Below are 22,539 nucleotides of genomic sequence, written 5' to 3'. Positions count from 1 at the left end.
CATCTATCTTTGGATAACAGGAATTTTATTTTTCTTAAGTAGGATAAATGGAAGCTATTTTATTTATGTCATTTGGATTCTGGCATTTCCTTTAGAAGAGGATTTATCTTTTACACGGCTATAAACAATACGATCCCATTCTTTTTAAGATTTATTTATTTACTTATTTGGCTGCGTTGGGACTTTAGCGGCAAGTCAGGGCAGGGGCTGCTCTTTGTTGTGGTACGCAGGCTTCTCATTTCAGCAGCTTCTTGATGCAGAGCACAGTCTCTAGGCATACTGGCTCAGCAGTTATGGCTTGTGGGCTCAGAAATTGTGGTGCACAGGCTTAGTTGCTCTGCATCATGTGGGATCATCCCAGACCAGGGATGGAACCTGTGTCCCCTGCACTGGCAGGTGGATTCTTAACCACTGTACCACCAGGGAAGCCCAATACAGTCCCATTTTGAGTGTAGAAGTGTAAGAGGGGAGGTTTATACATTAGATAGGTAGAAAAATGTTTCTGTATCTGAAATAATACACTTTCTGACTCATCCTGATGGTTGATTTTTTTTCTTATATTTTTGTCAATGAGAACTTTTTTTTACAGTGTACATATATGTTACTTTTGTAGTCAAATAGGATATCTTCTATTTTGAGATGTTTAACAGAGGGACCTAGTACTTTCCAGTTTACTTCTTGAACTTACTGACTTGTCACAGCATCCTTAATTGATAAAGTATTAACTTGATATTTTGCTTCAGGAAAATGGGACCAATGTTGCTGATCATGTTCGAAATTCCACTTGGCCTAAAAATGGAACCTACCAAGATATTCTTCATAATGCTTCTGAAGAAGCCATAGAACAAAACATACGAGCTGGTGCCCAGGCAGTTTTGCAGGTAGATCACTTTTTGTTTATTTTTAAAAAATAAAAATCATTAACATTTCAAATACATATTTCAATATTTCAGTGTAATTTTTTAAATACAATGAACTCACCACACACATTTATCAATTACCGTTATGCCCTATTAATGTTTTTTTTTTCCTTAACCTTCATATCATAATGTGTATTGATAAACATTGCATTTTTTTCCATACAGTTTTAAAATTTATATAAATTGTGTCATAGTATACTGTCATCAGCATCTTTTTACATTATCCAGTATGTTTTTGAGATTTCTTGTTGATACACAGCCATAGTTAATTCATTTAAAACTACTTGGTGGTATTATAATTAATTTATGATTATTTTGCATTTTTCTTAATCATTTTTCTATTGATGTTTTTTGTGTGTATGTGTTGATGGTTTTTTAAGTTGGTATTTTAAGGTGGTTTCCAGTTTCTCAGTATTCCAGATAATGCTGCATTGAACATTATTATACATGTATTTTTGGGTACATGTTGGACAATTTCCCTAGGATACATATGTAGAAGTGGAATTGGTGGGTTGGAGCATTTGTACGTTATCAGTTTTACTTAACTATTAATTGCCAAATTGTTCTTCAGCATAATTATATTTTACATTCCCTTAGTAGTGCTTGCTTATAAGTTCTTATTTCCTTGTCTCTTCCTCATAGCTTATATTGTCAGATTTTAATTTTTGCTGCTCCTGTGTATATGAAATGTTATTCTTTTTAGTTTGTGTTTCCCTGTTTTAATTTGCTTTTCTTTAATCACTACTGAAATAAAGTATCTTTTCTTATGTATGGCCTATTAATATGTTCTTCCATATTCTTTTGGATTTTTTTTGTTACTGATTTTTAGTTCATTGTATTTATTCATTTTTTAATCTACTATTCTTGTCAAGGCCACATGTGACTTCTCCATTGTTAAATCACATGGAATTTTTCAGTCCTAATTTTACCAGATTTGTCAGCATTTTATAGAGTAGATCATTCCTCTCTGTTAAAACCATTCTTCAGATGGCCTTCAGAATATCATACCCTCCTGTTTTTCTATTTCCTCCTAACTTACTGGCTACTTCTTAGGTTTTCGGTTTCTTTTTTTTTTTTTTTTTTACTGATTTTTCAAAATATTTCTGAACTTTCATGTTGAAGTACCCAGGAACTAGTGCTTGGCTCTCTTTTCTGTGTAAACTTACTGATATCTTATTGATCTTATCCATTCTTAGGGCTTTAAGTGTCATCTCTACTGCAACTTATACTTTTTATTTCTAGTCTGAGACTTATTATCTGAACTCTTAAGAGTCCTGAACTCAAATGTTCAAATGCCAAGTTAGCATCTTCACTTGACTATCTAATAGACATCTTAAATTTGACGTATCTAAAACTTGACTTATCTTGTTCAACAAACATGGTCTTCCTGCAGTTTTTCTCATTTCATTTGATGGCAGCTCTTGTTTGCCAGTTGCTCAGGCCATCTTATTTCCTGTGTTTCTTTTATATCTAATTTGACAACAAATCCTGTCAACTTTCATAATGTATATAGAATCTGACTACTGTTCAGCACTCATACTACCTCTTCTGTTCAAGCCTCAATAATCTTCCATCTGGAATATTGCAATAAATTTCTAATTACTATTCTTGTTTCTGGTCTTGCACCTGCCATCACCCTGGTATATTCTCAACCCAGTAGCCAGAGGGATCCCATAAATCGGATCATGTCATTTTTCTGTTCCAAAGCCTCTGGTGACTTTTCATCACTGAGTTCTTCCCAGTGATCTGTCAAGCCTTTTACATCATTGCTCCTCAAAGTATGTCCACAGACTAGTCCCAGCCCACAGGTAGTTACAAAATTGAGAGTGAAAGTTTAGAAACTTAAGTCATTTAATATCCCTTCATTCTGATGAGAAGTTTGCGTTTGTACTTTGCATGTCTTTTTCTCATTTCCTTTATCCTATTCATTTTTTAAAATTGTATTTTACAATAGGATTGGTCTGCAAAAGACTGGGGGGAAAACCTGTACCTCACCACTGGCAGTATAAGAAACTCTGCTTCAGGTGCCCTGGCTGTTTCTCAACGTACCTCCCACTGCTTTTCCCCTTCCTCACTTCACTCTATACTTGGTATTCCTCGCTTATGCTAGGCCGGCTCTCACCTCAGGTCATTTAAACTTGTTTTTCCTTTTCTTAGGAACATTTTTCTTCCAGGTTGCTACATAGTTGACCTTTGTCTTTTCTAAATCATCCTTATTTATATTCGTTTTCTGCTCCCTGTCACTTCCTTTGCTTACTGGGTTCCACGGGACAATGAGATGATAGTGAGGAATCCTTGTCTTGTTCTTGACTTTTGGCACTACTTCCATATATTCAGGTTCAGGCAGAACTTTTCAAGTTCAATTGCTGTTAAAACATTTGCTGTAGTTCCTGATAAATAGTCTTTTTCAGATTAAGAAATTTTACCTTTTTTCTTAGTGTGCTAAATTTAAAAAAAATGAAAAAGTGCTAAGTGCTTTTTTTTATGCAATGTGATGATTCTACCTTTTCACATTTTAATCTGTTGATAGGGTACATTATATTATTAAACTTTGCTGATGTCAAGGCATTCTTAGATTTCTGAAGTAAATATTACTTGGTCATAAAGTATTATATTTTGCTTGAGTTGAATTGCTACTTTTTTGAAGATTCTCATCTGCATGTTCTGAAGTATCTCTTAATTTTCTTATATAGTCCTTATCTATTTTTGATAACTGGGTTATAGTTTTATAAAAATAAATTTGGTAGTTTTTTTTTCTTTTTTTGTTTCTGAAACACTTTATGTACAATAGGGATCATTTTCTGGGAAAATTGGACAAAACTCTGCCTGTAAGGCAGCGTAGGCCTGGTGTTTAGTGATGGGATCTGGGATACCTTGATTAGCAGTTCACTGTCTTTGTATTGTACCTCTTTTCTACTTTTTCTTGAGTCAGTTTTGGCAGTTTATGTTTTATCTACAAAATATAATTCATTTTATTAAATTTTCAGTTTTACTGGCATAAAGTTATTCACTAAACCATCATTTAAAAATTCTCCACTGGGTATGTAGGTACATCCTTATTTTATTTCTAATGTTATTTGTGCCTCTTTTTGTTGGTAGACCTACAGTCAGCTCTTTTCACAATTTTTAAGTTAGCTTAAGTGTTCTTTGCTCATATGATTTTGCAACTATATTTTGTTACAGAGTTCATCCAGGGAATTTAAATCAGAATTGTGGGTATGGAAGTTGTAAATGTCCTTGGTTCACAATAGAAGTAATGTTCTGTTCCTCCAAAGTGTTTTGAGAACTTTTGCACATACCTGTCACTAATATACAACTTTGTCCTCTATAACAAAGTATAATTAATGATATTATAATCAATTTAAGATACATATTGATAGATCCTGATTAGTAGTACTGTAATATGCAGTCTGTTGTTAAGAAAACAGATACGTACACATAATCAATAAACATGAAAAGGGAAAATAGATGATTTTGAACACCTCATTCAGAAAGTTCACCTTGATTGAGTTGCCTATCATCTTGATTGAGGTATCTATCCTCTTTTATCCTAAACTGTTTTTATTTTTTTATTCTTTCCATTTTATGACAGTAATAAGGTTATTATGTTAAAGCCTCACTTTTAAAAATTGCTGTTTTTCACTTGGTTTATTTTCTTTCAGTGCCTGCTAGTAATTGTATATTTGTCTAGATAAACATAAAAATAGATTTAATGAACTTTAATTTCCCATATCAAGCTGGTGGTAGAAGCAGGATTAGAACTAACCTACAGTCTAATGATTTTAAGTTTGTTGTAGATCACCTAGCATCTTGAATTTTTTTCCCTTTAAATTTTGTAACAAACAGCTTATGATTTCTTTTACCTTAGGTGTTTATTATCAATTCTTCAAACATATTTCTTCTTGAACCTGCAAATGAGATAAAAAGTCTTCTGGATGAGCACACAGATATGTGTAAACGAATTCTTAACATTTATCGGTTCATGGTTGTGCAAGTATCAATGGACAAAAAGACTTGGTAAAAAAATGTTTTTGTTTTTTTTTAAAGTGTATATGCACATAGTAAATTCTAGAGGAATAGTGTCTGAATAGGGCTGGTAACAATATTGTACAGGCTTCCATTATTGAATGAATGAATGACTATAATATTTTAGGTAATAATCATGACGGCAACAATGTTCTCCTTGACTTTATCTCAAACATCTTTGATCAAACTTTACAAGATCCCTTTGTTTATCTTTCTAAAGTGGGCATTGATGGCCTTCCCCAGGAATGAATACTGGCATGCATGTATGAATAAATGAATTTATGTGTGTTTAAATGAATGATTAAATAAATGTTTGAATGTATGACTGCCTGATTCCTGAACCTGATATTCAAGGCCTTGTACAGTCAGGCTCCTGACTACTTTTCTAACCCTATCTCAAGCCTAAATTCTGTCCTGCAGGATGTGATCCTACCTGCCAGCTTTATTCAGATTGCTGTCTCTTAAGCAGTCTGAACTTTTCTTTAGAGAATCTAATTCCTGTCATCTCTTCCTGTTGTTACCATAACTATCCTTAGATTCTACCTTCCTTTCCTCACATATTCTTATTCTTTCAGTTCTCTTCCTTTCATTCTGTGTTTTTACCTCTGTCACTTTGTGGTTTTGCAGTCACTAAATCGTGTCTGACTCTTTGCAAACCCCTGGATTGCAGCAGGCTTCCCTGTCCTTCACCATCTTCTGGAGTTAGCTCAAATTATGTCTGTTCAGTTGGTGATGGACATTTACACAAGTAATTTAGGAACTAAGACAATTTTGAAAAGATCTACAACACAGGTGATGCTATTTAACCATCTCATCCTTATCTCTGTTGTAGATCTTGTCAAAATTGTCTTAGTTCCTAAATTACTTTATACATATCTGTTTACCTCACTGAATTAAGATGCTACAAGGTATATACTGTCTTGTTTTCATATTTCCTACATTTCTTAGCATAGTATATATTATGGATACTCTATAAAAATTTAATTGAAATTAAAAAAGGACTTCTAGAGAGATGAGAAGAGCAGTTCTTCAGTTTTTGTAAAGATACTTGTTCATTGTAAAATTCAAACTAAGAAAAGTTTTAGAAAGAAAATAAAAGTTTCCCAGAAGCTCATTCATTCTTTATAGGTAATGATTGTCCTTTGGTGAACGTTTGGTTGACCAAACCACATAGAGTCACATAGTGTACCATATGTATGTACCAGACCTTAACTAACCACCTTTTGGTGGACATGTAGTTAACTTATTTTGTTGTTGGAGGAGAGAAGGACAGTAAACATCCTTATTATGTATATAATTTTCCTCTTTTGACTCATTCTTTAAACGTAGGAGTACTTAGTAAAAGAATATGCCTAGTTTGTTACATATAGGAAAAAAGTTTCATTTAAAAAAAACTTTATTATCCATATTGATATAGTTAGAAGTAATTACTGTTATTGACTTATTTGGAGCACTTTCCTGTGTCACATCTTTTTAATCTTTTCACATCTGATTTTTTCTTAATCCTTGTAGCACTCCATAAGGTAGATAATTTTACATGGTGATTCTTAGGCACAAAGAAATTAAGTAATTTATCATTGTTCACACACCTTTGTTTTGAACTGTGGTCCTTCTGACTTCAGAGCCCAAGTTATTGTCAGCCAATAATTTTTACTTTGAACCATTCTTTGTTAGTCCTTCCCCTTTTTTTCTTGTCATATGCTTTGAATCAGTGGTCTTGAGCCAGGTTAAAGTGAGAGACTTCTATGTGGAACACAATTTTAGAATTTTTGTAAGTTCCCTTGAAGTCATAGCATTGTGAAAGATTACTCACATATTTACATTGAATTTACAGGACTTTATAATTAAAATCATTATTGTATTATAAAGTGAAAAGTTAGATATATGAGTGAATTGGAGTTTGACCACAAATCAGAAAGTTTTACTTGGAAAATCCATTACTTATTGAATGTGTAGTTGACTTTAAATGGCTTTTTGTTTCATATAATGAAACTGGAAGCCTAAAGATTACAAATACATTACCTCTGATTTTTACTTTATGAGCTGAATACATATATTTGTTTAGTTAATAAGTTCAGATACTGTTCATTGAGTATACTTTTATATTTAATTCTGCCCTCACTTCCCAGAAAACCATGATACCTACATCTGGGATCTCTTGCTGCCTCTGGCACATTTCTCACATGGACTGTCCCACCTATTGCTGTGCCTGGAATGGGCCTGGAGATAAGCCAAAGAAGAGGAAGTTGTGATAGAGACTTGGGCTATTAGTCTGTTTATATACCCGCCCAAATCCCCTTGTCAGACTATTTTTTTGGCATGTGGTTGAGTCAGTTTTTGAATTACCAGGTGCAAATAAGGTAGTTTTATGGTCTTAATATTAAACATTAAGGAAAGAGAGGCATGGTAAGGATAATATAATAGGATCGGGTGACTTGCGGTACACATCGAGGATAAAGAGTTGAAAGATGACCAAACTAGAAAGGACAGAAAGAAGCAATGGAGTAATGATCCTTGCGTTCTCATCAGGCTCATTGTGATCTTTTAGTCTTAAAGTATCATGCAGTTTTTGAAATTGAACCTGGTACAATTCAAGATACGTAGTTTCTCCATGTTGTAAAGATGAATGAGGTAGACAGGCATCAAGGTAGAACTGTATTGTAAAGACAAATAAATGTTCTTCAGACAGCTCTGTAAGGTCACTGCTTGATTTGTGGGGTGAGGGGATGGGAGCATTCTCCATATTCTCACCCCTAATTCATCAGCTTTGTACAAATTTTTATTTGATGGAGAGGTATTATGGCTGAAAAATGGCTGGTGTAGATTTGTAAAATGAAAATTTATATTTTAATATATAAGAAATTCTGAAATTTGAAAGATATTTGATATTTGAATTATTGAAAGGTAATACCATTTTTCAAACATATGCAAAAAGGAAACATTAACTAATTTTTTTACTTTAAGGGAACAGATGCTGCTTGTGTTGCTCAGAGTCACGGAGTCTGTACTGAAGATGCCATCACAAGCTTTTCTACAGTTCCAGGGGAAAAAAAACATGACTTTGGCAGGTCGACTTGCAGGACCACTTTTCCAGGCAATAAAAATAAATAAATAAATAGATAAATAGGTGGATAGATACGTATTTTTTCTTAAGATTCATTGAGCCCTGAACTTGTTTCCTGGGGAAAAAAGCTTTAAATCAGAAATCATATTAAAGGAGCTTTTGTAGAGCCAAATAAAAGTTGTATATCTAGTAGTATGTTTGCCATACATACAAACTAACAGCCTAGCAGAATAGATGAAATACCAATCAGGTCTATGAAAAAAGTGTTAAACTGATGACATTTACTTTATCTCTTGTGGGGTACACTTTCATATGATTGCAAAAAGCTGCCAGTAGGCTTTGTGGTAATGATTTAATTGTTTGTGTTATGAGTTGCCAAGTCTCTGGCATTGTTAGAAAAACAAAACTTCCTTTTAAGTTGTTCTGTAGTTTTAAAAAAAAAGTAAATCAAGATTCTTTCCCTCCACGGTATACTGTAAGACTTTATTCTCTTCACATCTTCATTTGAAGTATCAGTAGTAGTTGATGATATAGGAATTACATGTTGTGTTTTCCAACCCAAGGATAGAGTACTGACATTACATATGTAATAGATTATTTGGAGAACAGAAAGCAAAATAATGTTTTTTTAAAGACAAGACATTAAATATAAACACATGGATAAAATGGCTCCTAATGTCAAGATAAAAACTATCTCAGATCTCATTCTTGGCCATTTAGTGTAGGTTTTCAATTTAATATTTTTTTCCCAGATGGTGCTAGTTTACCTAAAATTCTGTGCTGAGAGTGAATAAGTCTTTCAAATCAGCTGCATTTATTATTTAAATTCCTCTTGACTTCATTAGTCTTTTATTCCCCCCATCATTAGAACTAACCCAGTGGTGAGTGCTATTGGATGATACAATTTTAGCTTGCTATATGGAGTAATATTTTTGTTCTCTGAATGGAATGGAAAGCACTAGTTGTTACTGTTTTATGTCGTAAACTCTGCTTATTTTTATCTTTATGTTTAATGTTAAACTTATGTAAAATTTGAGTTATGCTTTTAAAACATTTATTTTGTGACTATTTCTTAAGTAGGATTTTATCTTCAATAGAATTCTATAAAGTCTCAAGGGTATAGTCTGATCAGTAATTTCTGCCCTTTTATAAATAAGTTTTTTTATCCTGTGATTGAATTTGTACGGAACACCTTTAATTCCACTGGTGTCTTTAAAATCAAATTTAATTTTATCCTTCAAGTTTACATACAAATTTTTAGAAACATGTATCAATAAGTTAAATACATCTCTAATAAAACTTTTCCTTTTAGAATATTCAAACTGTGTAGTTAGTGATTCCATTCTTTTTTTTGAGAATGTTAGTAGTTAGTTCAGTAACTACTGATTACTTAGTTATTTCAACCTGTAATAATGTGGAGACTTATCTCTTTTTGAACAACATGTACTTAACATATTTCTTTTCAGTTTTGGTAACTTGTCCTAATGTTAGAATGTTGGAAATTGGCAGCTTTTTGAAATTCGGAGTAGATGCTAATAAGTGTATGTGTTACTTTTATAAGTATTATGTACCAAGAAAGGATATCATGGATATTGTGTGATTTAAAGTTCTGCTAGTTTGGGGATAATTTTTTAATAATTCATTTTGAACATATTTCATTATTATTTCTGATTATTTGTCTTTACAGACTCTTATAGTTGCCTGGATTAAAGCAAATCTAAATGTGTACATCTCTCGGGAACTTTGGGATGACTTACTCTCAGTATTGTCATCATTGACCTATTGGGAAGAGTTAGCCACTGAATGGTCGCTGACTATGGAGACACTAACTAAAGTTTTAGCTAGAAATTTGTATAGTTTGGATCTCAGTGATTTACCATTGGATAAGCTGAGTGAACAGAAACAAAAAAAGCACAAAGGGAAAGGTAAGAGTTGTTCACAGAGATGCTTCATATAAATTTGCTTAAATAATTTGCTCTGGGAGTATCAAGCCAGGGAGAGGAGTAAAGGTGAAAGTCATAATTTCTCTTAATTATTCCCTCCTTAATTTACCCTGAAGTTTATAAATTTTCAACAGTGAAACATGTACTTACCTTATAACTGTTCTTGAAGAGCCTTAAATTCAGTGGTTGTGTGCATATCTAATAAAGTAGCTCAGAATCTTAAATATTTTATTTTTAACAACCAAACTGAAAATTATAAAACACTCTTCCTTTTTATCATACACATATGTTTATTAGAACTTAGAAGGTGATTTCATGTTACTATATTCAAAAAGAAGTACATGAGAAATTCTTTTGAAAGCATTTCCTTAGTTTTAACTAAAAGCAAACATACCCTGACTATGGATTATATACCTGTCTAATGTTAAAAACCTGGAGAGGGACAGTAACATAGTGATTATATCAAAGAAACATGTCTTTATAATACTGGTAATAGTGCCTTATCACTAAAGTCATGTCTGCCTCTTGTGATCCCATGGATGTAGTCTACCAGGCTCCCTCTGTCCGTGGGATTTTTTAGGCAAGAATACTGGAGCAGGTTGCCATTTCCTTTTTCAGGGTATCTTCCTGACCCAGGGATTGAGCCTGGGTCTCCTGCATTGCAGGCAGATTCCCTACCTACTCAGCCACCAGGGAAGACTTTTATAATACTGAGTTTGCTAGGACTTTTTGTTATCAATAATTAGTTGCTATCTAGAGATTACACGAGTCACATTTCATACTTAACAGTCCAGAGTGGTAAGTATGTGACCAAACTACTTTTTCCTGGACTGTTTATTTCCCAAGTGGCTATTATTGGCAGGTAAAGATAAAGTAACTTCCTTCCTACGATGAATTTTGGTTAGTTCATTTTCTATCATTTTTTGCTTGTCCAAATGTTTCACTTCTATATGAAATAAGTGGGTGGCAGAGGATTTATTATCACTCAGTTTTGGAATGTGATTTTTACACAATAAATTTCAAAAAACCCTTTCAGTACACAAGCATGTTATCTAGTTACTTTATGAGTAAACCTAAGAATCTGAGGCAGAATGGCATACATAATTTGATGCAGTTATTGATGAGGTGACAGTGCACTGAGATTGAACATCTGCATTTCTAGGAGTGGGACATGAATTTCAGAAAGTTTCAGTTGACAAGTCATTTTCTAGAGGATGGAGTCGCGATCAGCCTGGCCAAGCCCCAATGAGGCAGAGAAGTGCAACAACCACTGGTTCCCCAGGCACAGAAAAGGCAAGGAGTATAGTACGGCAAAAAACTGTTGGTATGTACTTTTTAAAATCATGAGAATTGTATGCAGTGATATGTTTATAGTTCTTAGTAACAATATATGCAAACACAGTTTTCATATCAGTTGTTTTTCTGTTGTTAAATGAAAAACTTCTATAGCAAAACTTATTTCAGGAATACTTGGAGTCTGATGACATACTGTATTATTCCTTTATGCTAGGAAGATATATCTTACATTACTGTTTTTATGTAGTTTATTTTACCATTGATGTCAATAATTTTAAATTGTTATTTTACAGAATTGAGAAGTAGAACTCTGACTCACTCTACAGAACTCATGCATTAACTGATGTAGTTTCTAATAAACATGAAAAAATAGGGTAGCTTATTTTCAGTGCTACAATTATATAATTATATTGGCTTCACAGACTTCCAGTGAGGAATTTACGTTTTCTGTTTATAGACAGCTGAGGCCAAGGTAGAGTAGATTGCTAGGTTCCTTGCTGCGTTTAACAGGTAGGGAAGACATTTCTAGTCTTAGAAATATCCACAGAAGGCAATGATGGAAAGCATTTCTGGATGTGGGATCACTTGGCATACTGTGGACCATACCGTCTCACTCCTTTCCTCTCAGATTTAAAACCTGGTCTTCATCATAGTAGAAAAAGCACTGCAATGAAAAGCAAGAGGACTTTGTCCTGATCTCTTTTCACTCTCATCACTAAATAGCTCAATAACCTTGAATAATTTACTGAACTTTCTAGACTTTGTTTGTTTCATCTGTTTAGTTGGGATGATAATATCTCGTATGCCTGAAACAAAAATTGCTTGAAGTTACTTTAGGCTTTGCAGTCTGATTCTGTGAAAGTGGAATTTTCTGTGGGAATGTATCTATATTTTATAGAGTCAATGAAAAACACTTATTTTAAATAAATTTAAAATTCTTGTAGGATATGTCTTCTGTAAAATGAGGTGTTCTAAAGTGTTTAGAATTAGAGTTCTAAAGGAAGAAACAAGTAGAGAATAGGGAAATTAAGGGTTTTAAAAGAATTTAAAATGTTTAGTTTAAAATTGTTCAAAAGAATATTTTCCCTGTTGTCTCCTGCCTGTAAAATAACCATAGAATTATATTGATTGTATGTCAAGCAAGAAGAGTAAGAAATTACACAAGGAAAAAGGATATTGGATAAAAATTAATATAATACTTAGACATTTTGGTATAGAATTATATTTTGAAATTCTTAAGGAACATGTTGATTACATCTGAAATGCCTTTCTTCATTTTATGTTAAGGTCACATGTATAGGAAATATTTCTGTATTGGTGAAGAAGGAATTCTTCTAAGTTTAAAATTTTACTTTATTTTCTTTAAAAATAGAATATTTTTTAAAGGTTATATATATTTTTCTGATTATAGAGGTAATTTATGCTTAATGTGAAAGATAAAAGTTTAAGGAAGCACAAAAACATCTTAGGTGTCTAATGAGAAGAAATCATAGCTAACATGATGGCATATTTCTAATCTTTATAAAAGCATATAATGATTAAAATATTCATCTTAAGTGCATGCCTGACTAATTACTTTTTGGTACCTCTGTCAAAATCTTACCTGGCTTGTTCATTGGACTGACCAATCAGAAGTTTAATGCATAATAAATTTTTTTCAGAAAGGTGCCTGCATAAAGTTAGAAAATACTAAAAGGGGAACACATTTAATTAGGATATCCTTTAGACATATATTTTCTTAAGTTTTTAATTTTTTATGTTTTTAGGGAATGTACATAGTTAAAAATTCAAACTGTGATAAAGCATGTATGTATTCTAATAAGTCATTCCTGCATCACTGCTCCTCACCCACCCAGGTCACCCCATTAAAGATAACTGCTATTACTAGTTTTTGAGGATTTTTCTAAAACTGTGCATATAGGATAATGTATGCATAGCTTTTAGTCATTCAGATGAAAAATATTTGTACTCACAGTGGAAGCTTTGTTGTAAGCATTGAGGATACATGTGAGAACAAACGTAATAAAGTCCATTGAAGCTGACAGTTCTTCTGTCGGGGAGACCCATAATAAGCAGGTAAACCAAACATCAGGCAGTATTACGTGCTATGAAGAAGAGTAAGATAGGGTAAGGGCAAGAGTGTAAGGATAGAGAAATGGGACTGTTAGGGAGGCCAGTGAAGACCTGTCTAATCATATAAGAACAGAGACCTGAATAAACTGAGAGGAAGCATCAAGGGAAAAATGTTCCAGGCAGAAGGAAAAGAATAAAAGCCCTAGTCTAAGAATGTGCTTTGTTATTTAAGGAAGAGTAAAGAGGCCAGAGTGAGTGAAGTGTAGAGTAAGAAAGACAGGAGTGCAAGGAGATGAAGTCAAGCTGTAATGCTATATCTTAATGATTATTGCATATCAGAAAATGTCGAACACCTTGCACCAGATGTATATTACATGACAGTACCATAATTTAACTTGTATCCTGAAGATGGACATTCTGTTTATTTCCAGTTTTGTGGTGTTAAAAATGACACAGAATATAGTTATGTATACTTCTGTAACTTGTGCTTGTATGTGGATATGTCTATAGGTTTAGTCTATAGTATTTGAAATTAAATTGCCCTTGAAACAATGAAATACCACTACATATCTATCAGAAGGGTTGAAATCCAGAACATTTATAACACCAAATGCTGACAAGGATATGGAGCAATAGTAACTCTCATTGGTTGTGAGACTGCAAGATGGTACTGCCACTTTGGAAGATGGTTTTGTAGTTTAGAAAAGTAAACATATTCTTACTGTAGAATCAAACTTTCCTTGGTATTTATCCAGGTAAGTTGGGAACATATGTCCACACAAACATTGGCATGCAAATATCTGTAGCAGCTTTATTCATAAATTTGAAATTTATGCCAAAATTCGGAATCAACCAAGATATTCATAAATAAGTGAATGATTTAACAAACTGTGGCACATCTATACAGTGGAATATTATTCTTTGAAAAGGTACAGTGAGCTATCAGGACATGGAAAAAAATAGGCAAGAGTTCCGAATGCTATTGCTAAGTGAAAGAAACCAATCTGAACATGGTGATTACAACTATATGATATTCTGAAGAAGGGAAAACTGAAGAGACAATATGCTGATTGCCAAGGAATGGAAAGCAGGGCAATGAGGAGGGAGAAATAAGTGGAGCACAGAGGGTTTAAATAGAGCAGTGAAACTATTCTGTATGATACAATAATTGTATATACATGTTATACATTTGTTAGAAACCTGTAGAATGTACAACACTAAGAGTGATCCCTAATGTAAACTATAGACTTTTGTTAATAACACTATGCTTTGAAGCTTAGAAGCCAGGCAGTAACTTCTCTAGTTATGAAAGTCCTTGATGGCTTCTTCCGTAGAAGCTGTTGTGTCCACATTGAAAATCTGTTGTATAATGTAGCTGCCTTCATTAATGATCTTAGTTAGATCTTCTAGATAGCTCACTGCAACTTCTACTTCACCACTTGCTGCTTCCTGTGTACTTTTATGTTATGAAGGTGGCTTCTTTCCTTAAATCTCATGAACCAAGTAGCTTCAAACTTTCTGCAGCTTCTTCACCTCTCTCAGCCTTCTTAGAATTGAAGTGAGTTAGGGCCTTACTCTGGATTAGGATTTCGCTTAAAGGAATGTTGTGGCTGGTTTGATATTTCCAGATAACTTTCTCCTTCCCAGCAATTAGACTTTGTTGCTTTCTTATCATTTGTCTCTTCAGTCTTAATTTTCTTCAATAATTTTTCCTTCGCATTTACAATTTGATTGTTGGGAGCAAGCGTTCTAGCTCTTGGTCTATATTGACTGTTTACATGTCTTCCTCACTAAACTTAATCGCTTCTGTTTATAGCATTTGATTTACAGTGAGAGATGTGTGACACTTCCTTTCACTTGAACACTTAAGAGACCATTGTAGGGTAATTCATTGAAGTTGGGCCAGTTTCAGTGGCTTTACAGAGATTCTGTGATATAAGCTTTAAATGAGTAAATCCACCAAAATCTCTGTAGCTAATTCATTGTTAGTTATTTTCTATAGTGTAGATTGCACAGCTGTGAGGCACTAAACAGATTTCCAGGTAAACATAAAGATAGTAGCAGATGGAGGCATGTGTTTTTGAAGAATTCATTCAGGATCATAGCACACAAACTTATATCATAGTGATTATGGGGAAAGTTCCAAGGGAAATGCCCAAGCTCTTGCTTCAAGTTGGTGGTAGAAAAGAAAGAATAGAAGGAATTGTTATTTCCAAGAAATTACCTAACCCAAGGGAAAACATCAAGAAAGCTTGTAATTCATCTATGGAATTGAGAATTTGATTCAGTTTGGTTCTAAAAGAAATATCTCTTTTTAATCACATCTGATTATCACTGTAGATGGTATTTACCTTTTGTGTTGATAAGCAGCACTTTAGGTTTTACCTTTGTGTTTATATCTTTGTTCTAACAAGTTCTAAGGAATGATTATCTTGAAGTCAACATAACTTTTATTTCAAATTGGATCATAAAATTGACCACTTTCACAAGAGGAAGAGGAAGCCAGCAGAAAAACATGAGTAGGTTCAGACTCTGACATTTTGTATATGGTTTCCATTTTAAAATACACTTAACCTTTAATATAATACATGGGAAGTCATACACTGAAGGCACGTTGTTGCCTTTTCTTAATATATTCCAGCTTTCCACATTTTGCTACACATAAACTTATAAAAAAGCTACTCTTAAAGAATCTCTTATTTTGCCAGCATTAATAAATTTGGGGAATAGGGACTTAGATTATTCTTTTCCAGTGATAAACTGTATGACATACAGTCTAGTTTTTGGTTAGTAATTTTTTTTTGGTTTTCTCTTTTATATGTTCACAGTGAAAACTAGTTTTTTTCAAATAATTTTGCTGTGCTATCCAAATATAGGTACTCAGTAAAGATTTGTTGAGCTTATATGTGCCAGGCACTGGAGATAAGAAGATACAGATTGTGCCTTTTAAAAACTGGGAGGCATGTAAAACATACAGTCCACTAAAAATAGATCGTAAGCTTTGTAAAAAAGAGGAATTCTTGTTTGTTTCGGTAACTGCTGTATTGCTAGTAAATTAACTATGTAGGGAAGTCTTAAAGCTTCACAGATGAGATGACATTTTATATATGAAGGAGTGTCAAGAAGAAAAGAAGACCAAATATATTATGAACTCATAAGGCCATGTTGTGAAAGAGCATGGAATTTTCAAGAAATGGTATAAAATTCTGTGTGGCAGTAGCATGGAATAACAGTAGGAGGAGATGAAGTTTCAGTGGATATTGCGGTCAGATTGCAAAGGCCCTGATACACTTAAGGGGTTTAGGCATTGGGGAACCAGGAAAACCTAAAATTTTTGAAATGATGGTAACATTCAAATATATATGTATATGTGTATTATGTCACCATTACACTGGATTTTATGCAATCTTGTTTCTTTTAAAATATTTATACCTTCATTTATTCAAGAATTTCTAAGTGTTAAAAAGTACTTGAGAGATAAACTTGACTATTAATTTATTTCTGAGAGTGTCAAAATTTGTCTTTAATTTTGCAAACTGGTTACTTTTCTTTTAAGAAATTGCCAAATACAACTAAGTAGAAATGACAATTTTTAATCTTTTAAGTTTTTATGTAATATAGTTAAGATTTGAATAAACACAAACTTATTTTTCTCAATAACTTGATTCTTCATGCTGATTCCAAATGCTGTTTTCTATAAATATTTTTACTTAAAATTTTAAAATTTAGATACTGTTATCTTTAAATAAGAGATAATGATTTAATTAAGCATTCTTCTTCTGTCAAGAACAGATACTAACCATGAGATTCAATCCTTTAGATTATGAATTACATACAATTCTCTAAAAAAGACCTGTGAGTAACTTTGAAACTTTATTAGGGAAAAGTATGAAAGTAGGAATTTGCTCTTGGAATTCAGCTTCATTAAGAAGAGTGGCTCAGAAAAATGCCCAAATATGGTACCCAAAATCTCTTTGAAAGTATTGATATGGGTTCTTTTCAGTGTTTCTGTTCAATGAACTTTTCAGTCTTTATTTTTAAGAACATAGCGCTGATTAAAGTGTATGCTGTTTTTAATGCTGTACCATTATAATTGCTAATAATGAAAAACAAATCATTTTCCTGCTTTACACCAAAAAATTTACATTTGAAATGTCATGTGTGTTCTCTGATTTCTTTTCTTACAGCTTGCCAGTATTTGCCGTGCTGAAATGTTTTAATTTAAGATTTCCTTCCTTTGTATCTTTTAGTTTTCTCTGTTGCTGCTTTTTCTATGACACAAGCCTTTCATTATAGTCACTCTTCTTTTTTCCTTCCCCACTTCTTTCTTTTCCTTTTTTAAAGCCATGAGAAGCCGATCCATTGGTGAATGTGCTCTGCCATCGGCCTATATACGCAGTGCTAAAAGTGCTCCTGTTCTGATCCATACTTCCAAACCCTTCTTGCCTGATATTGTTCTCACTCCCCTTTCTGATGAGCTTTCAGGTAGTGCCACCTCTGCTAATTTCTGCACCACCTTTTTCACTTTTTAATCCTTCTGCTTTCAAATTTTGCTTAATCAAATAAACTCTTCAAAGTTAATTTCTTTGGGGGAGGTGTGGGAAATTTGGAAAGTAGTTGAGAAATCAACATTTTGAGTTATTTGAACTCTAATGCTATCCTTGCAGTTCATTCTGGAAGTGCTAAGTTTAGTGCTGTGCCAATGACCAATGTTTGGGGTTGTAAATGGCCGGGGTTTTTTTTTTCTGTTCATGTCTGATTTTTTTTTCTTCTCAGGTGGTCAGGTGAAGTAGTAATGTATATTTATCATTTCATTTATAATGTCATCATTTGACTGAATATATGGTAAATATTAAATAGTGCATTCTCCATCATCTGTAGTAATGAAATTTAAGCTAGGGGAGTCAAGTATGTAATCGAAAAGTTGCTTTGGAATAAATCTTTGTATTTGATTATAATAGTGTATAGAATTCTAATAACTAGTTTTTAAACCAAATAACAAAACCATTCTGTGAAGCCCCAATTTCTAAGGAGCCTCAGAACCTTTCCTCAGAAAGTGATCGACTTTCCACTTCTGCCCCAGGTCCTTTATCTATAGTACTGGGATGATCTCCTTTTTAATAAGGCATAATTAACATAATAAAATGCATAGTTCCTAGGTTCATTTCAATTAGATTTGAGAATTGTACATCCCTCATCATCTTTCACCCCAAACAAAAAAATAGAATATTTCCATTACTGCCAAAATTCCCTAGTGACACTTTCAAGTCAGTCTCTCTCACACACGCACACGCACACATACAGTGTCACTTCTACCACCTTAGCTTAGTTTTTTCTTAAAAAAATTTTTTTACTGTATGACTAGAGTCATATAGTGCCTTGTCTTTTAGACAGAAGCAAGTTTGTTTTTAATAAACACTTGGTACTTGAACAATCAAGGGTGAAGGTTGCTGTCCTTCCACATTATCCAAAATCCATGTATATATAACTTCACAATGAGCCCTCCACTTCTGTGATTTCACATGGGCAGATTTGATCAACCACACATAGTGTAGTCCTGTAGTACAAATTTATTTGTAAAAACCCACAAATAAGTGGACCCACACAGCTTAAGGGCTTCCCTGGTGGCTTAGTGGTAAAGAATCCGCCTGCCAGTGCAGGAGAGGCAGGTTCAGTCTCTGGGTTGGGAAGATCCCCTGAAGAAGGAAATGGCAACCCACTCCAGTAATCTTGCCTGGGAAATCCCTGGACAGAGGAGCCTGACGGACTATATTCCATGGGGTCGCAAAAGAGTTGGATACAGCTTAGCAACTGAGCAGCAGCACAGTTCAGAGCCCTGTTCAAGAGTCAGCTGTACTTATTATGCAAAACGTGCTGGCTTAAAGAAAGTTACTTGTGCCTTCTTGGGTGCTTTCCTATTGTTTTCTTAGGAGTGTTTCCTTCATATTGTGACTTTTGGTGAGGTTACCGATTTTCATTTTTTAACAACCTATCTTTGTACCCTTTTAGTTCCTAATGAACTGTAGGCTTATGCGAGAGAAGGTGCATTTTTATTAATAATGTTATTTCAGGTTCATGAAGGTCCCTTCCAGCATCCCTAATCCTGGTAAGATTAGAGATTTTTCCCAAACCGAGAGGAGGTACATAAGTAAAAGCTAAAAAGGAAAGTGAAGTATGTTTTTCATAGTTTAATCTGTCCCGCTGATGTAAGCGGGCTTAGTTGAACTCATAATAAATATTTTCTGGGTGCATCATCTTAAGAACAAGAGTTGAAGTTTCTATAACTGCTTCACCAGTAAGCCAGTGAAACTACCCATAGACAATCACTCTAGCTTTTGGTTAGAAGTATAATTTTCCAGAAAAATATTTATCTGATACTCTTGAATACTTATATGGCAAAAAGACAACTCCTTTTAGTTCTTTGATATTTGTTTGTTTAACATGCTATGATTTCTTTCTAAGAATGAACTGTCAGTTCTCAGTGTACCCTATTGTCATCTAGCTCTTTTTTCTCCTGCAGTATTCTGGGTTAGATGACTATTCAGTCTACATTGCTGTAAATGTGATTCTATATGGTATAACTATATATAGACAGACTAAACTAATTGAGTCGCTGAATATCCTTGGAGAGTTTTTCTTAAGCGCCAGGAACTATTTCAGCAGCATTGACACAGTCAGTGACATGAGTTCTTAACGTCGAACTCATCTGAGGTTGAACAAATGTTTCTTCCCAGACTTGTGTCTGTCTCTGGTTTTGACATAGTATCCTGGGGGTTTCAGGAGATCTTACTTTATTTTTTTAAAGCTCTGCAGGTAGTGCTGGTGTCCGGGCAGGCACGTTTTCCCTGTCGTGTCTCCTGTACCACCCGATTGCACTTTTACATAAATGGTAGCCCAGTCTAGCAGTCTTTATTTTCCTAAAGAAAGAAAGAGAAATCAGAAATCTCAGTAATTTTTCTTATGTAAATTAGCTTTCACTGCCAAAAATAATGCTTTCATGATAGAAGGCATGTAAAAGAACAGCATGGTAGGCAATTGACTTTTGCAACTGTTCTTGCTATTTTCTAATCAAGTACTGTCTTGGTCTGAAATTGTTTACAGGCCCACTTTCTTCCCAGTTAGTTCTCAAAACTGCTAATTTGTTTTCCACATTTGATGCTGTTAAATTCTAGGCTGTCTAAGCCATGTTACATAGACTGCTAAGGTTATTAGCAGTACTTCATTATTTGAATTGAGGACTGCAGAGCAAAATGTTTTTGATCTTTCAGCTTTTACTTTCTGAGTATCAGGAGAAAGAAGATGGTATGTCTCATGCCCCATCTTGTTCCTAAGATCTGCCTCATCAAGAGAAGAATTGCCTATCTAATCAAGTAGGCCCTTCTTTGCACAATCAAGGAATTTATTCCTTCTCACCAATATGTGATAGTAATTTTCTAACAGTTTTTGTGCCTAGAACCAGCAGATTCTAATGTAATGCTAAGTGACACTAGAATTTTTTTCACTGAAATAATTTGTGTTAATTCTTTTACAAATACATCTCAAGAAAAATTTGAAGCTAACTTAAACACAGTATTATTTAATATGTTTGCAAACAAATACTAAATCTGTATAATTTTCTTATAAAAAATATATTGGTCATTTATCTATTTCCAGAATTTGAGTCAAGGAAATAACATTAAAAGGGTAAGAGTAGATGATAGTTTATTATTTTAAATTTTAGTAGTCTAAAATTAATTATTTTGGCTTGGCTAGTTGCTTTTTAGTCTTTTCATACGATTTTAATTACCTACAAAATGAACATCTACTCTTAAAAAGATGTAGAATTTTTGCTAGCCTCTACTAATAATAAGGTACATTTTCACTATAGCCCAAATAGGGGAAAAAAATTTTTTTAAATTATATAAAGAACATTGTCTTTTCCTTCAGTAATTCCAAAAAAGCCTTGAGCCTCTAAATAACATCAGTTTCTACGTATATTAATATAAATGATTTTATGAATTCAAGAGCTGTAAAAATATTGCCACCCATAGCTACTGTTTGTGATTAACTAGGAATAGAATTTAGCCTTGGTAAAAGGGATTTGGGTACTTTTTTCTGTACCTCATTTTAGAAATTATTAAAATTTTCCAGTAGTATCTTAGTATTATAAATTAAGTTTTTCCCCTTGAGAAACTACCTTGATATTTTACTAGTTAGCAGCTTCTAGTTTTTAATATAAAAGATGCTTCCCTTCTACCAGTATTTATTGAGCCCCTACTATGTGACAAGAGCTATTTCAGACAGTGGGGATATGGTCATGTTAATATAAAAAAAGAAAATCCTGAAAAATGGTACATTTCAGTGAAAAGAGTTTTTTTTTTTACATGTTACAAGCTAATATTGCACTTTCATTTACAGCTTATCTTTTCAAAATATCAAAGAAAACTTTTTTTTGAAATACAACATTCAGAAAAAAACTATGATTTAATCCAGAGATGATCTCCAACGCTTTAATGGTAAAACATTAAGCAAATCCAGAGATGAAACTTGACATTTCAAATACTTTATAGGCTCTATAGGAAGCATTTCTTCAATGTTCACTTATTTTTTTAAGTTTATTAAAAAATTTTTTTCGTGTTTGTTCAGTCATTGGTTAGTGATTCTTTACATTGAACTAATTTAATTAGACACTTGTTCAAGGTAAAATGTAAGAGAGTAATTAAATAGTTTTAAAGGCTGTGTCTGTCTTAACCTGTTATTACCATTATTTTCATCAATCCAATACAAAGTTTATCCGTTGTGTTTTTCTATATAGTTTACTACTATTTGTAGTTGACCTAAGTTTTGATTCCTAAGAGTCTTAGCTTTATAGACATAAATTACTATGCTGATTTATAATATTACTAGTAATTTTTAATTATTTCATGAATACATTTATTCAGGAGGTAAGAACCTGGACTAATTTTTGCCTTCCTTCAAATCCCAGCTCTCCACCTTCTAGCTGTGTATCCTTAGGCAAGTCTTAGAGTTTCCTCATGTGTAAAATGGGGATAATACACCTAATTCATGAGGCTATTGTGAAGATTAAATGAGTTAATATACGTAAGATGCTTAGAACAGTGCATGTAGGAAGGACTATACAGTTGGTCCTTCATATCCAAGGTTGGTTGAATACAAGTAAACCTGTTGGTTTGGAGAGCCAACTTATTTATTGTACTTGGCCATTTTATATAAGAAA

The 22,539-nt window shown here is 33.3% G+C and overlaps 1 protein-coding gene across 1 annotated transcript in view; it reads left to right on the top strand.

Moving 5' to 3' along the window:
- The window catches only part of RALGAPA1 (Ral GTPase activating protein catalytic subunit alpha 1), a 189,559-nt gene that overhangs the window by 69,941 nt on the left and 97,079 nt on the right, over positions 1-22,539 (top strand). Inside the window, exons 12-17 of the mRNA XM_052659453.1 lie at positions 744-881; positions 4,789-4,937; positions 7,911-8,040; positions 9,698-9,935; positions 11,116-11,277; positions 17,667-17,807. Coding sequence (XP_052515413.1) covers positions 744-881; positions 4,789-4,937; positions 7,911-8,040; positions 9,698-9,935; positions 11,116-11,277; positions 17,667-17,807 — 958 coding nt within the window. The remainder of the gene's footprint in view (positions 1-743; positions 882-4,788; positions 4,938-7,910; positions 8,041-9,697; positions 9,936-11,115; positions 11,278-17,666; positions 17,808-22,539) is intronic.

Source organism: Budorcas taxicolor, chromosome 21, assembly GCF_023091745.1.
Source record: "Budorcas taxicolor isolate Tak-1 chromosome 21, Takin1.1, whole genome shotgun sequence".
In the NCBI taxonomy this organism is placed as follows: Eukaryota; Metazoa; Chordata; class Mammalia; order Artiodactyla; family Bovidae; genus Budorcas; species Budorcas taxicolor.
Note: the sequence above shows the minus strand (reverse complement) of the source record. Positions and strands in the feature narration are given on the sequence as shown.